The sequence below is a fragment of the Pteronotus mesoamericanus genome, unplaced genomic scaffold (assembly GCF_021234165.1).
Source record: "Pteronotus mesoamericanus isolate MK-2021 breed Mesoamerican mustached bat unplaced genomic scaffold, CSHL_Meso_final scaffold_99, whole genome shotgun sequence".
Taxonomy (NCBI): Eukaryota; Metazoa; Chordata; class Mammalia; order Chiroptera; family Mormoopidae; genus Pteronotus; species Pteronotus mesoamericanus.
Window position 1 is genome coordinate 4,545,522 of NW_026555330.1, and position 13,856 is coordinate 4,559,377.

A 13,856-nucleotide genomic window follows, 5' to 3' on the forward strand; every position below is an offset into this window, starting at 1 on the left:
GACTAATTTAGTGCTGTTGCTGCTGAGAAACAGTACCTAAAATTGTCTTGACTTGAACTGAGCCCTTTGGGATAAGTAAAACTTTACCTAGAGCACGAAATGTGCTGGATAATTCTGGGGAGCCACTCCTAGATATATTTTTGATTCGTAGTGTAACTCTTTTGGGGGCGGAATGCATCCTACTTAAAAAAAAACAATTAGTCAGAGGATGAGTCTTTCTGTCACTGGCACAAAATGACACACAGGCATGTCTCTGGGCCACCTGGACCATTGCTTCTGCAAGTGCCCCATTTCCCTAGTGGAGATGACCCCAAATTATTCATAGTTGGACATAAGTGAGGGTAAAGCATAAATGCTTCCAGTTTTGAGTAGTTTTGCTTGTATTGTTTAAATAGTACGCCTCCATAATTTCATTCTTTTGAGAAATAGTGTATTAATGATGTTTTCTTCTACTTCCATTTTTTTCCTCTTGCATTTAGCATCATTCATTGATATAAGCGCATGTCCTTTATTAGAAAGATGTGCCAAAGAGAAAAAGGAAAGAATAGTTTCTTTCATGTGAGGATAGTTTTTATCAAAACAAAATTTTATTAAAGATTGTATTCATTTATTTTTAGACAGAGGGGAAGCGGGGAGAAAGAGGGAGAGAAACATCAATGTGTGGTTACCTCTTGCATGCCCCTTACCTGGGACCTGGCCCACAACCCAGGCATGTGCCCTGTCAGGGAACTAAACCGGCAACCCTTTGGTTTGCAGGCCAGCGATCCATCCACTGAACCACACCAACCAGGGCTCAAAACAAAATTTTATCAAACTCATCCCTTTATGCACTTGCCCCCTTTAGGACTCAGTTCTTTTATCAGATCTTCCTCCGTGTCCCCATGACGTCATGTTCCCAACAGTGACATATTTTGTCAAGCCAGTGCTTTTGCCTGACATGTTCTGTGTGTACTGGTGTTGTGCCATCCAAGATGGGATAGCATAGAGTCATGTGTTGGGACTTACCGTATCAGTTGGGACACAGAGCATCAGTCTCAACAGAGGGCCCCAAGATGCTTATGAGAATCTACCCTTGACCCTCAAGCATGTCATAGCCCTAACAGATACGTCTGTGTGACAGACATTGGTTAGTCAGCATGTATTCAGCAATGACTGATGAAGATTAGTCCCATAGGGGTTGTGACCTGTGGGTGCTAGAGGGAAGCTAGGGCCACCAAGGAAAACCAAGGCTCCGTGATGTCATTGCAGATCGCCACAAGCGCTTAGCACAACTGCAGCAGTCTTCCAAGAGGAACCCCCACTACCAGACCTTAGAGCGCGATCTCATTGAATTACAGGAGCAGCAGCTGTTTGAACTTTTTGTGGTGGTGTCTCTGCAAAAGAAGCCATCCGACACAAGCTACGTTCCGCAGGTCATACAGCAGTTCCCTGGCAAGGTGGGTGCCAGCAGGCCAAGAGGCATCGCGAGTGTTCCTGTGTCTCTGTGCGCACTTGTTTTGCCTCCTCTCCTTTACTGCTCTCTCAGTCAGCTCTTAGTAGTGCTGTACTTCTTGTAGGGCCTGCTCAGTGACTCTGATGACATCTTACACCAGGCAGGAGCTGCAAGCGAAGGGGAAAAGAGCTCATTATCCAAGTTTGTTTTCTATTTTTTTGCTCTTTACTTATTTTTTGCTGTTTACTAAGCGACCTTTTGCAAATTACAAAGCCTCCCTTCCTTAATGAGGGGAATAATCAGTGTGGCAGAGCAGGCTAGTACCTTAGAGCACAGACCTAAGCCAGCTGTCTGCATTTGCCGCTTCCTAGCTCTGTGACGTTTCCTCATTTCCTCATTGGTCAAGTGGAGCTAATCATAATAGTGTCCACCCCTCTGAGTTGCAGTGAGGACTAAGGGAACAGTGTAAGGCCCTTAGAGCCCTGCCAGGCATTTAGTAAGCACTATATAACATGAGTCACATTAGTGGGGATTCAACGACATAACGTGTGTAAAGCGCAGTTCCTGGCACATAGTAGGCTCCTGGTGAAGGCTAGCCAAGATTAACAACACTCTTTGGTTTGCTCTGCCTTTTTCAAAACATGGTTCACTCATTCGTTTCACCAAATGTTTCTCACATACCTACTCCTTGTTGATATTAGGCATGGGATATACAACTGGAAAAGGCCTTGCCGGCCCCGCCCTCACCTCGCTTGCAACTCAGACCTCACGTGTGGCTTGGAGCCCTGCAGCGGCACATGCCAACCGAGAGACACTGGTGGCCTCCGAGCGAGCTGAGCCCGCAGACAGTGGTTTGGTAGTGTTTTTGTAAAAATAACAATAAATGATTTGTTGCCAGCGTTTCAAAGTCAACTTTCACATAGAAATCTGTATTTCTGCTGTCTCCTGAGAGACTGGAAAGCCCACCAGCATGCAGCCTGCATTCCCCAGTGGCGGGAATGGACTGACGCGGAGTAGCCAGGACTGCGTGCATGGCCGTGTGACCGGCACTGTCTCACAGGCCCCTCACTCGGAAGGGCCCTGTGCTGGGCATGTAATGCCCTGCAGCCACCACCGCAGTCCTTAGTTGGTCTTTGAATCTGTGTTTTATGAGTGAGGTCTGATGGGACAAGGAGGCATGTGCCTGGTCTTAAATCCTTGGTTCATGCAAGCTCTCACCTCTTGCCACCTCTCCAGGATGATTCTCTGCCTGTCCTCTCCTCTGCCCCCTGGTTTCCTGCGCCCTGTCTGACTTCCCCGCTTCTGTCCCCACTCAGTGACTACTGACAGGGACTTGGGAACAGGCATGGAGAGGGTTGGGGCCAGGCAAGCGTTGCCCCACAGCATGTCTAGGCAACATAGTGAGACCCTCCCTGGCCTGAGCTGGCAGTGCCTCTCATGTTCAGTGGGTGCCTTGATGGGGCAAGAACGTCCACCCCCCCGCCGAGTCCAGGTAGCAAGCACATCGCCGTGTGGAGGCTGTAGGCCCCTGAGGGTTGCCCAGCCACTGCGGGCCAGAGTCCTGGGCCTGGGAGAAGGCGAGGTGTCTGGCTTAGCCTCCTCACCTCCAGTCACGACCCAGTCTCAGTTCTGTATCTGGAAACCCAGCAGCTGGTGGCCTCTCACACACGGGAGTGTGGGCCAGGCCCCCAGGGCGCCTGTGAGGGTCTGCACTGGCCCCTGGCTCCTGGTGCCGGCAAATAAAAACCCCATCACAGGGTGAAAGACCACAGATGAAAAAGTGTTGTACTTTATCACATGTTTTGTTTTTCCTGCCCTTGGAACAAGGGGCTCACGGCTCGTCTCACACTGCCCTGCAGATGATGGAGCTGGCCCTGGCGAGGCGTGATTCCCTTAAATGGGGGTGCTTGCTCACTCTCCAGCTTACTCCTTGGGGCACTTCTTTCATTCAGGTTACCTGCTCAGCCCCATTAGGACTTCGGGTTTAGAACCCCGAGTTATAAGTTTCAGTAAAAAAGCTAGTGAAGAACAGTGGTACTGGACTCTAAGAGACATTTCCTGTATGGATTCTCATTTTAGAAGGAAATCCTCAACAACACCCCCATTATAAGTAAGTCCGTTTAATTTTTTATAAAATTCCTCACTGCAGTCTGAGAGCATGGTGTCATGGCCCTGCTTAGTAACATAGTACCACTGGAGTCTAAAATAATGTAATATAGGGTCTTGAGGAATCGAGTTTTCCATAAAGAGGAGCTTAATTTTTTCCCCTATTTTTGATCAGTCTTATATTTGCAGAGAGAAATCTTGAGGTTGAACCTGTTTTCAACACAGCTTGAATTAATAGGTTCAGAATCAGATACGGGTCCGGTTGACTCGGGCAGGGACGCAGGGACAGCGATGCAGGAGCATCCATAAGTCAGTGGGGGAAGAGCTGACCGAGGCCCTCTTGATCTTATTGTAGGAAACTTTGAAGATGATTATGAGTCATTTAACAATATAAAAATACTAGAATGTGGTACAACTAAAATATTGTTAGAATGCTTTTCCATTTCTTAAGGATTTAATATCCAAGTGGCCCAGAATGGTTGTGTGTTTTGCTTTAGAAATTAAGGGATAGAGCACTTATATTAGTTACATGAAGGCAGTATGGTAATTAGGCTTATCATCTGCTTGTTTTTAATACTAATTTTTCAGTGTCTGTTAGTTTAACTAAACTCAGACTGTCCTTTAAAGTTCAATACCAGACTTGAACAAAAGGGTCTTCCATGCTAAAATTTTACAGGAAGTGGAAAACCAGTAATTAGGAAGCGAAGATTACATGCTAAGGGGAATGATTATATATGAGGTGGATTCTAAAAATTTCTTTTCTGAACAACATTCATCTGCCTTTTCAAAACATCTCTGATTATTGATCAGAGAGTGTCTAGAGCTGACGAGGTATTTGCTATCAGTACATTACAGAATAGATTTTTTAATTTGTTTTATGTTCCATGTTTAGTTATCTCTCTTACATCAGATTATAGGATCTCCGCAATACCATTTCTATGTAAAAATAGGATTTTTTGTTCTCAGTAACTTTGTTCTCAGTATATCGTCAGTGATTACGAGTTTTGGCCTTCCTCCTTTGTTAAACTACACAAAACTATGCTGAGGTGACTCCTTAGGCTTCTCAGAGACCTCTTTTCTCAAGACCAGGCTGAGTTTTTCTATTTCTATTCTCCATTTACACAGAATATGGGTCACCTGCATTGTTATCTTTTTCAGGGTGATCATGGCTTTAAGCAATCCAAGGACACTGAGGAGAGGCTCAAAGTTATCCCCAAATTTTGCTTTCCTGATTCAAAGGACTGGGCTCCAACCTCAGAACTCAAGAGGTAAATAGGCTACTTTGTCTGATTTCTGTTTGTTGGAAATGCAAAAGTAAAATCAGAATGCTTGAGAAGTGGGCTGAGCCGGCATGAAGCTCTGTGGACTGTGGCGGGTCAAGGGTGCGTGGGAGGAAAGGGAGAAGCAGAATTAGAACATTTCCTCTGAGGGGCTCAAAAAAGAAAAACATGGAATAATGTCAATATCGAAGGGAAAACGAGTTGTTGAGAGTCTCTTCATTTTGCCAGTTCTGTAGGGAAATGAATTCCACTGTATGTACAATCAGAAACGCCACCAAGTGGATAGAAAAGGAAAAGACTTGACCTTAGGGATAGGAACAGATACAGCAGAGCACTGCCCATATCTTGCTTCTCCTTCAAGTGGGTGGAAGCTACAGCCGAGACTGCATGTGCCCCTGTTGGACCTGTACAAAGGGAGGTTCCCATTTAGGATGTGGAGTATCCTGAGAGGGAAGGTATAAAGGATTTTTTCCCCGGTAGCTAGAAAAAAATACCATATTTCATTAATAAGTTGTCATTGTCTGTGAATCCTGCTTGTGAATCAGTAACGGCTTTGCTCAAAGCTGCAATCGTCGATCACGCTATTGGGACTGAGAAGCGTGATTATGTGAACCATCTCACATGCTGATGACCTGCTGGAAGACAGCCTCAGCTGTTGCCTAAGCGGCCCTGCCCTCCCACTCTGTGCTGCCTCCAGACTAAGCCGCTGCCTCCCGTGACCAGTTTAGCTGGATCGCCCCGCTCTCTCGGAGCCGCCAGTCCCGGCGCTCTGTGCTGGCAGCTGCACTGCCCGCCTTGCGGGCTGTGCGTTCCTTAGTGTTTTCCTGGCTGATCGTGGTTGTCCACCCCCACCCCACCCCTGCCCAAACAAGTCATGTCCACCCCCACCCCACCCCTGCCCAAACAAGTCATGTGTGTTTATTCTAGAATATTCCAGAAAGTACAAAGAAGTAAATAAAAAGCAGAAATTAGAAATCACTGGCATTTGGTTACTCACAGATAATCACTATAAATACTTTGGCATATTCCCTTTCAATCTTTAATTTTGGCCGTATATGGACATATGTATTTATGCAAATTTGGACTTTTAATTAGTTTTTTATCCTCACCTGAGGACATCTTTTCATTGCTTCTAGAGAGAAGGGAAGGGAGAGAGTGAGGCGGGGGTGGGAGGAGGAGAGAGTAACAACGATGTGGGCGAGAAACACCGGTCGGTTGCCTTCTCATATACACCCCAGCTGGGAAGCGAACCTGCAGTCCGGGTATGTGCCCTGCCTGGGAATCAGACCTGCGACCTTTTGGTCTATCGGGTGATGCTCCAATCAACTGAGCCATACCAGTCAGGGTTGAATTTTTTAATTACTTTTTAAATTTTACATTCAAACTTGTATTTGCAGTTTCTAAAATGTTGATCCATAGGTCACTTTCTTATTACACAAGTGTACCAATGAAAACCAAAGGCAGAGAGGACTACTGCCTGGTCTTTTCTATTATTAGTGAACTCATTTCTTGGGCATCTTTAGGTCGTCTTCTCATAAAGTATCTTTGCATATCTTTTGCCTGTGCTTCTAATGAGGAATTGGTGATTTTCCTATTAATTTTAATATATTAAGGATACTATCCTTTGCCCATCACTGTTCCATATGACCTTCCAGAACTAAAACAGAAGAATCTGGAAGGGAAAAATAGCTTATCACAATCATTTATTGCTTCCCAACATGTTTGACTAAATTGTACATTCAACAAAGGGAAAATAGGCTTGATGAATAGCTAGACTGTATAAATAAGAAAGTAAAAGGAGGCAACAGTGCTGTCAACTCGTCCTATACCTCCGCTCTCGCTCCAGTGCAAGACAAGACCTTCTCAAGGCTTAGACTTTCTGCCTCAGGAGCAATGTGACTTGCAATAAGTGTAATATTAATGCTGCTTCTTACAGCACAAAGTGACTGCTGTTAAGACCCTAATGTTCCATTTTTTGTTCCATGAGGAATGCCATAAATAGTTGTTTGGATCTTAAACTAGTTCCTGTTTGTTTCAGTGAAACGTTCTCCTTTGTCCTAACTGGTGAAGATGGAAGCCGGTGGTTCGGCTACTGTAAGAAGCTTTTGGTAAGTTCCACCTCGTGCTGCAGGCAGGGCTGCTCAGGGGACAACGGAGGCGCACAGGGAACTTCAGAAACACCATCTCCAGATGCATTTAAGGGCTACTCGGCGATCTGTGTGCTCAAGAAGCTATGTTAGCTTTCACAGTAGGAGCGAGGTTGGGGTAGCCACCGGAGGCGGGCGTGTGTGTGTGTGTGTGTGTGTGTGTGTGTGTGTGTGTGTGTGTGTGTGTAAAATAGAGAAAGAAACCACTGAAACAGGGCTGCATCAGTCTGGATATGTCTGAGGAACGGGGTACACGAGCCAATCAAGAGAGCCTGGAGTTACTCTCTTCTTGGTTGAATGCCTCCACTAAACCTAGAATAAGTATGCTATCATTGTTTAGTATTTTCCCATCTTTCAGTGTTCAGTGAGGAGGAGAACTTTGATTTCGGCTCTGTATTAAAAAGTATTAGGAGAGTATTAATAGTACAGTTTAATAAAAACGTGCTCTGCTTAAGCTTTGCTTTGTCGGTTTTTCTTTCTTTTAGCCAGAAGGCAAAGGGAAGCGGCTCCCTGAGGTTTACTGCATGGTCAGTCGCCTAGGCTGCTTCAACCTGTTTTCAAAGGTGAGTGGAGAGCGTTCCCTGTGACAGCAGTGTCCTTTCTGAGCTCTGAGTGCCAATAGGTCTCTGATGACGCCACTAGCAGTGTAGGGGCATAGGCCTTAGCACCCTGCTGTCGAATGGGCTCCCGGGAGCAGGTTAGAGCCTCAGTTTGAAGGCGCACGCTGAGGTCTCTACTGCAGACGCCGGTGCCCTGTCCCCCTTACATTGGTTTGCCGAACCCCCCCCCGCCGCCGCCCCCCCCCCCCCCCCGGCGTAAAGGAGAACCGAGCCTGAAGCTTATCTTGCCTCGTCCTTCCCAGGCCCCAAACTGCAGGATGTCATTGTCAGTGTCACCTTCTTTGCCCCTCCTTTAGTGAAATGAAAGGGGGCTCCTCTTCTAAAAATAAGTTGATTTATTTTAATAACTTTTCTCAGGGATGTAAAGATACCCCCAAGACATATGATGCCTTTAGTGAACTTTCATGGGTGGCTGAAGCTTACTTGTCTTCAAATCTGTCGGTGTTATTTTTTAAGTTTGGGCACCAAGTTTGGCGGTTCATTGATAGGATTCTTTTATGTTTTTGAACTGAGTTCCTAATGAGCTACCTCTTTCCTGTGTATAGATTCTGGATGAGGTGGAGAAGAGAAGGGAGATGTCCCCAGCTCTGGTCTACCCCTTCATGCGAAGCGTCATGGAGGCTCCCTTCCCCGCCCCCGGCCGCACCATCACAGTCAAGAGCTACCTCCCTGGCGCCGGAGACGAGGTCAGTCAGCTCAGTGGGAGGTCTGGGGCCGCCAGAATGCCTCAGAATGCAGCCGGGGCGGGGGGGGGGGGCGGGGGCGTGGGGGGGGCAGGCAGTTGGCAGAAGCCTCAGGGCGTGGTTTCCGCTTCTCCCTAACCTGTGCAGGATGTTTTAGTCCCACAAAGCACTGGAGGAACATCCAGTGTGGCCCCTTTGTAGTGGCAATTTCAGACATTATGATAAATTGTGATAGATGAAGATTATAATGCTGTTGTCAGGTGAGATAAAGGATTTTATCAGAAATTCACAAAATCTAAAAAATAAGACGATCAGTCTTGGGATTAGGGCAGGCAGCTTCACCAACTCTTTGTAGCAGACCCAAGATCCATTAGTGCTATCATGAGGGTTGCATCAGCTCCCCTCATTCAAATTCCTGCTTTTCAGTCCATTGAACTCTGCCGACCCCTGGATTCCCGACTGGAACACGTGGACTTTGAATGTCTGTTTAAGTGCCTGAGCGTGTGTCACCTCATCCGGGTCTGTGCCTCTCTCCTGTTGGAGCGAAGGGTCATCTTTGTTGCCAACAGCCTAAGGTGAGAAATAAGTAAAATATGCCACTGCCTACTTGTGTTTTACATGTTTTGACTATTTTTAAATTTGGGCATATTAAAAAACTGTAGGATCTCAATCAGTTACCTAATGCCCTAGTGACATGGATAATTCCAAATGGTAAACGACCCAAACCTATGTGGACTAGGCTATAGCAATGCCTTTGGGTGTTGCAATTAACTTACCTTTCTAAGTGTGTTTTGTTTAAACTGTTAAAAATTGACATTGTTTTTCTAAGTACACACTAATTTTTAGTAACATAAATTGGAAGGAAGAGCTGGATTGAGATTAAAGATTTTCAGTAAATTAAGTTAAATGTTAACAATTTAAGAGCAATCACAGAGTTGTCCATCTGTGATCACTAACTGGCATTAATTTGTAGTTCTGTTCACATAACATCTGAAATGCCTCCCATGCACTGTGCTGTGTGTGACGCGATTTGCTTCCTCCCCGGGCTAGCACCCTGTCAAAATGCGGCCATGCCGTGGTCGCCACACTGTATCCGTTCACCTGGCAGCACACCTACATCCCGGTCCTGCCAGCGTCGATGATCGACATCGTGTGCTCGCCCACACCGTTCCTGATTGGAATCCTGTCTTGCTCCCTGCCGCAGCTTCAGGACCTGCCCATCGAGGAGGTGAGGAGGGCGTTCCCCGGGAGAGACTGCAGCGCTGACGAGTGGACGCAGTGGTCTTTCAGAGCGATGGAGCTCTTAATTCATATTAAGATGCCATTGTTATTAGTGCCTCATGCTATCATATTTTTGTATCTTTTTATTAAAGTGACAAAATTCCCATAGTACTCATGAATTTATAATACACATGTAACTTATTTATAATAGTGAACCATGGGCTCATTCTTGTCATTTTTTAAGTCACACATAAAAACTACTCTGGGTTAGCTTAACAAATTGTTTCAAATATAGTGCACAGGTGAATGCCCAAAACAAAATGTACAGCCCAGTGAATTATCACAGCGTTGCTTATATAAACAACACTGAATAGAATGGAAACACACCTGCCCCCGAGAAGTCCCCGGCACACCTCCTTCTAGTCACTGTTCCCTTCCCCACCCCCAGCCGAAGATAGTCACTATCTTGACTTTTATGGTGTTTATGTACTTGTTTTAGTTTATAGCGGTACATCCTAGGCATGTATCCCAAAGCAACATAGTTCCATTTTGCCTGGTTTTAAGCTTGATATAAATGGATGTATACTGTCTATTTATCTATCATCTATCTATATTTATTTATATTTATATAATTATATATAAATATATTATTATAATTTATATATAAATATAATTTTGAATGGTTTCTTTTGATCAACATTATGTCTGTAAGATTCATCCATGTTGATGAGTTTAACAGTAATTCAATCTTCCTAATTATGTGCAGTATTCTTTTCATGAATGTACAACTATCCATCCTACAGTTGATGGATATTTGAGTTGTTTCCAGTTTGTGCTTATTATGAATAACACTGCTATAGATACTCTTGTACATGACCCTCGGTACATATGTGCATGCAGTTCTATGGGTATATACTTGGAAATGGAGTTGCTGGGTCATAGAGTAAATATGTCTTCAACTTTAGTAAATAAAGTCATACTGTTTTCCAACATAGTTGTGTCAAGCTAAACTACCCCCAACAGTGTGAAAGAGTTCCTATCACTCCCCATCCTCACCAACAGTACTTGTTATCGTCAGTCTGCGTAACTTAGCCTCTCTGGTGGGTGTGTAGTGGCATTCTCGTTGTGGTTTAATTTTTTTTTTTAAAGATTTTGTTTATTTTTAGGGAGAGGGGAAGGGAGGAAGAGAAACATCAGTGTGTGGTTGCCTCTCGCATGCCCCCAACCCAGGACCTGGCCCACAACCCAGGCGTATGCCCTGGGAATCAAACAAGCAGCTTTTTGGTTTGCAGGACGATGCCCAACCCACTGAGCCACGCCAATCAGGGAGGGATTGTTTTCTTAATTTCTTTTTTAGATGATTTGTCATTAATGTATGGAAACACAACTGATGAATCTTTTCAAAAAAAACTTTTATAATGGAAAATTTTGAAAATACGTAAAACTAAATAAAAGAGCAAAATAAACCCAGTCACTCTAGTTTAACCCTTATGAAGTTATGGCCAATATTCACCTTTATCCATTCCATTCTCTCACATAGTTTGAGCAGATTATGACATAATTTCATCTCTAAATATTACAAAATAAATCTATAACATAATCACAATACCATTATTACACCTAAAAATTCAATAACAATTTCTTAATATCAGTAAAATTTAGGATCAAATCTCCAATTATTTCATAAATTTTTAATAGTTTGTTTGAACAGGTCCCAAGTAAGTCCACACATTGTATTTGGTTGGTGTGTTTTTAATCTTTTAATCTACAGGCATGTCTGCCATCATTTCTTTTTCCTGCAATTTATTTGTTGGTGTGTTGGTGAGTTAACTTTTAAATAGGTTATAACTTTAAGTTAATTTGTTGAAAACTGTTCCCATTGCTTGAAAGAATCAAAACACCGTTTCTGACCCAGCAGTGCCTCATCTTTTTCTTTGTGAATGCCTCTGGTTTAACTTGCCTGGCTCCTTTGTCCCATAGGTGCTGATCGTCGATCTCTGTGCAGACAAGTTCTTGCAGGAGGTGAGTGACAAAGGAGGCGATTACATAACATTTGGGGGTAATTAGACAGAAAATATGTGAAAGTACTTAGAGAAAATGACTCAGATGAGACTTTTCATTCCTATGCATACTTGACTTGACACAGTGGCTGCTCATACAAGATTGACCTGAAAGATTTGGCTTGGGTTCAGCTGTGTTTCCCAAAGAAGGAAGGAGGAAGCAGATAAATGTCATTCTCAGCTGAAGCAACCTTCCCTTCAAGTCCAGATGGATTGGCGTCTAAGCCTCTAATTTAATTAAATTGAACAAGCGCTGAAAACTATTTCCAGATACTCTGAACTTAAACATGATTAAGACACAGTTTGAGCCCTTAGGCCTTATAGTCTAATGGTGGGAAGGGGGTACAGATGTACACATAAGGTTTTAGAAAGGGTACAATAGAAATTTATACAAGGTATACTACTGTAGGGGCCAAAAAGAAGTGGTCGTTTCTTCTCTGTATTAAAGTGGAAGGGCGCATTCGTAAAGCCTTCTTAGAGCAGCCTTCTGTTTGTAAACTGCATAGGCTCGTGAAAACTGAATGCAGGGTTGAAAGAATGTTGCCCGAGACTTTGTCGTTTTTCAGAATCACTTAGCTCCTCACATTTGAAACACCATTTGTTTAGGGATGATCTTTGTAACATAGAATGAGACTCGTAGATGAGAATTGTTCAGTAGAAACTGCCAGAAAATTTTATAAGTATGTTATTTATTTAATATAGTTAAGATGTATACATTATAAGCATCATGGATTCTGCTCAGTGTAGGAAAAGGAGCTTCAGGCTCTTCAGCCAACGTCACTTGGGGAATTTGGGGGCCCTAACTAGTGCATGTTTCTCAAAGCTTATGAAAAATTTCCATTTCTTCTCTTCAGGTATCTGATGAGGATGAAATTTTACCACCAAAACTCCAGGCTGCCTTAATGCAGATTCTGGAAGAACGAAATGAGATTTTGGCTCAGGAGCAGAGCTTTACACAAGGTATGTGACGGGGTCTGGGGACTTAGAGCCGAGGCAGTGATGCCCAGGGCCCTGTTGACGGGTGCGCGGAGGGAGTGTGAGAGTGTGAGCCTGGGAAAGCTTACCGCCAGCCGCCCTGCTGACCGACCCTCTGATGTGCCTGTGCCGTGCGGGTCCCCGTTGATCTCGGGACTTTGGCACTTGCTCAGGCCCTCTTACGGGCTGCATTCCCCCGATCGCCGCCCAGCTCCTGCTCCTCCTCCCATGCTCAACGGCCACTGTCTCAGTGAGCCCTCCTGCGAGTGTCCCATCCTGTGGAATTGTAATTAGTGCAGCCACTACAGAAAACAGTGTGGAGATTCCTCAGAAAACTAGAAATGGAGCTGCCATGCAACCCAGCAATTCCACTTCTGGGTTTTTATCCAAAGAAAACAAAAAACGCTAATTCAAAAAGGTGTATGCACCCCTATGTTCACTGTAGCATTACTAGTAATAGGCAAGATATGGAAGCAGCCTAAATGTCCACTGGCAGATGAATGGACAAAGAAGATGTGTCTATACACAACGGAATATTACTCAGCAATAATACCATTCCATTTACAACAGGTAGACACAGACAGTATTATGCTAAGTGAAATAAATCAAAGCAAAACAAATACCAAATGATCTCATTTATATGTGGAATCTGAAAATATAAAACAAATGAATGAAAAGCACTTAGAAAACTCAGACTATTCTAAAGGAAAATTTAAAAAAATAAAATAAAATTGCACCCATTTCCTCCCCAGCCATATTTCTCTCCATAGCTTTTATCATCATCATCTGATGTGCTAGGATCTAAGTCCCATGAGAACAGTGACTGTTTTGTTTTCCATCTCCAGTGCTCTCAACGGCATTCAATAGGTATACAGATACTCAGCATTTGTTGAATAAATGGGTGAATAATAATTATAGGGTGGCTTACTCCGTACCAGGCATTGTACTGAGCACCTAGTTTACATCTTATTTCATCCTTGTAATATCCTTAGGAAGCAAGTGTCACTATTTAATTAACCATTTTACAGATAGGAACACTAGGCTATTTGCTGATGGGGAACAGTAAGGAAGGAACAGGTTTAGAGGAATAATTAAAAGTTCAGTTTTTAATATTGAGGTACCCATTAGACATCCACTACCTAGCAGACATCCACCTGGCGATATCAAGTAAGCTTTCATAGACATGCACTTGGAATTCAGAGGAAAGGTTTGGCCCAGAGACATACATTTAGAAGTTGCTATTTTAAAGCTGTGGGAACAGATGAGATAACCCTATGAGTGAGTACAGATTCAGAAAATGACAAAGATTTAAGGATTGAGCCCTGGGTTGGT

At 43.9% G+C, this 13,856-nt stretch overlaps 1 protein-coding gene across 1 annotated transcript in view; it reads left to right on the forward strand.

Annotated features, from left to right (window-relative positions):
* DENND2C (DENN domain containing 2C) overlaps window positions 1-13,856 on the forward strand; it is a 69,530-nt gene that overhangs the window by 50,396 nt on the left and 5,278 nt on the right. The window contains exons 8-16 of the mRNA XM_054565095.1: window positions 1,249-1,436; window positions 4,697-4,806; window positions 6,857-6,926; window positions 7,451-7,528; window positions 8,131-8,271; window positions 8,695-8,843; window positions 9,319-9,496; window positions 11,470-11,511; window positions 12,404-12,509. Of these exons, the coding sequence (XP_054421070.1) occupies window positions 1,249-1,436; window positions 4,697-4,806; window positions 6,857-6,926; window positions 7,451-7,528; window positions 8,131-8,271; window positions 8,695-8,843; window positions 9,319-9,496; window positions 11,470-11,511; window positions 12,404-12,509 (1,062 nt within the window). The remainder of the gene's footprint in view (window positions 1-1,248; window positions 1,437-4,696; window positions 4,807-6,856; window positions 6,927-7,450; window positions 7,529-8,130; window positions 8,272-8,694; window positions 8,844-9,318; window positions 9,497-11,469; window positions 11,512-12,403; window positions 12,510-13,856) is intronic.